Below are 2,608 nucleotides of genomic sequence, written 5' to 3' on the forward strand. Positions count from 1 at the left end.
ATATAAAATCACGACATGTTTGAATTGAGGAGCAAAATAAAAATATATGCTGAATACCTTCAGGAGTTGTATGACAAAGGATCCGAGATAATCCCAATTAGGAACAGTTTTTCATTGGTCCATAAAATATTGTGTACAATCTGATAATCATTATGCACCATTTCAGAACAAAGAATGGAAAACCGATGTCCACACAGGTTTAAAGTTTATATCAAACCCAACATATCTCCAGAAAGCTTCGCAAGTTGGCACCTTAAATGATCTATACCATAAAACATTATAAATAGTTTTCGTTGTCATACTTGAGAGCTGAATAGATTTGTCGTCTATAATCAAATTTGACTGAATTTCATCTTCGACCTTGCTTCTATGATTAGTTACTGTATCAACCCATTCTGGAGACAAATCTTTCAAGATCGTTTGATACTGTTTCTGGACCGATTGAAATCTACAGTGTGGATAAAAACAACTACCATTTCAAAAACATCACTCGATGAAAGAAGATTATGGCTTGAAAAATCATAAAAATCAGATAGCTTTATGAACCCTGCTATGTTCGGATTATCAAAGATAGGTTGGTTTAAAATATCACTGAAAGACTCTATATGCAAATTATTGCCATATTGCCACGGAAGTCTTGCCATGCTCTCAACATAGAACCATAGAATATTGGGCTAAAAGCCGTATCATCGGCGTGTTGAAAAATTATAGGTCTGTTAATAGAATCATGTTTCGAATATTTGAGAAAAAGTAACTCAAAGGAGCATAACATATTTTTGTATCTCTGAAGGAAGTAAGTCATTCAGTGCTTTCAAACATGGTCAACAGAACACTTTTTATATTATCATAACCAATACAATCTAAATGCATCTTGCGTGACACTGTTATCTACAAGATTTAGACCACCATCAGAATAGTTGGTAATCAAAGTAGAAAATTTGATACGAGGTGGTTTATTGTACCATATGAATGATCTAATAATTTTGTTCAATTTATCACAGGCCCATGAAGAGAGATTTATCTCCCTCAAAGGATACCATAGCATCGAAAGACACAGCGTGTTTATAACAATAACCCTACCCTTCAATTGAAAATCACGCTTTTGCCACAGACTAACAATTTTCTGAATTTTGGCAATTTTAGGTTCCCATGTTAAACCTTCACACATCTTTTTATCAGGTCCTAGATATACACCCAAAATCGTGGTGCATCTGCAGATGCAGAGCCACATAAAAGCAATTCAGATTTCGATTTATTTATCTTTGCTCCAGAAGCCGAACAATAAATTTCAAGAGAATTAAATGCCTCCAATATTGACTGTGCATCAGAAAAGGGTGTCTATCATCGGCGTGTTGAAAAATTATAGGTCTGTTAATAGAACCAGGAATGTGTATACCTTTCAGTCTTTTATTAGATTTTATCAAAAGATTAAGTGGCTCTGCAGTAAGCACATATAAAAAGGCTGATATCGGACAACCTTGACGAACTGATCTATGGATCTTAAAGGGGAGAGAAACTTGACCATTAATCTTAATGCTGCTGCGGATATTATTATATAAAATGGCAACATTTTTGCGGAAAAACTCTCCGAACCCAAACACATTGAGTAAATCAAGCATATATTGATGACAGACTCTGTCAAAAGCTTTCTCTGCATCAAGCTTCATAGAGGTATACTGTAATTACAGAATGGTGCATTTATCCTTTTCTGCTAGTAGCTCTTTTCTAGTACGTTCTAATTCTAGGTTAGCTTCTAATATATACTTTGCCATTTCCTCTCTTTGTTTTTGTTTTTTGTGAATATCATCTTTCAATCTATGTAGTTCGCTCACAATTGTTTCTAACTGTGATTTGCTAACTGATTGTGATTTCATACTTTCATATTCTTCATCTTTTAGTTTTTGAATTTTTATCAGATTTTCCACCTCGTTCTGCAGTAAATCCCTTTGTTTAATCGCAGATGCTATCTGGTCGTTTGCTTTTTTAACTGCTTTTTCGCCTTCTGTTACACGTTTCATTAGATGTTTCATGTTTCGTTCTTGCTCGTTCTGGTATGCCTTAAATTTGATATCTTGTTGATCCCTTTCCTCTCCTAATTTCTTCATTTCTTCTTCTAGTTCTCGTTCTCTTCTGTGAGATTCTTCTTCCTGTAGGCGCAGTTTCTCTTCAAATATTTTCTCTGCTTCATCCAGCATTTTATCTGTGTAGTGTTTTTTTTTATTCTTTGAATGAACGCCTGTAATCATCTGTAATAAACTATCTACACTCTTAGTAACTTCCTCACGAGCCGCCCGGTTGTTAATAGCTATTCTCCCTTGACACTGGCTGACTAAAGATTTCAGCTCATCGCCTGCAGTATTAATATACATCTCTAAATCCATTTTGTCGTAATCGAGAGTATCTTTTCCCGTGAAAACAATAATTAGAAAATCTGTAACATGACTTCCAAATATATTTTTTAGAAATTCAATCGTTTCGCATTCTTCCTGTGTAAAGCGACCAATTGACAAGACAAACATAAAAATGTGTGGGCCTGGTTTGGTCAATTTTACTGTACTCGCGAGGATTTGAGCTGTTTTCATATTGTCGGTAGAAGTATCAAACAGGC

The 2,608-nt window shown here is 34.9% G+C and overlaps 1 protein-coding gene across 1 annotated transcript in view; it reads right to left on the minus strand.

The window, feature by feature from the left end:
* Positions 1-2,192: 2,192 nt before the first annotated feature.
* The window catches only part of LOTGIDRAFT_121326 (hypothetical protein), a gene marked incomplete at both ends in the record, with an annotated part of 2,756 nt that continues 2,340 nt past the window's right edge, over positions 2,193-2,608 (minus strand). Inside the window, one exon of the mRNA XM_009058843.1 lies at positions 2,193-2,551. Within this exon, the coding sequence (XP_009057091.1) occupies positions 2,193-2,551 (359 nt within the window). The remainder of the gene's footprint in view (positions 2,552-2,608) is intronic.

This window comes from Lottia gigantea (genome assembly GCF_000327385.1).
Source record: "Lottia gigantea unplaced genomic scaffold LOTGIsca_36, whole genome shotgun sequence".
In the NCBI taxonomy this organism is placed as follows: Eukaryota; Metazoa; Mollusca; class Gastropoda; family Lottiidae; genus Lottia; species Lottia gigantea.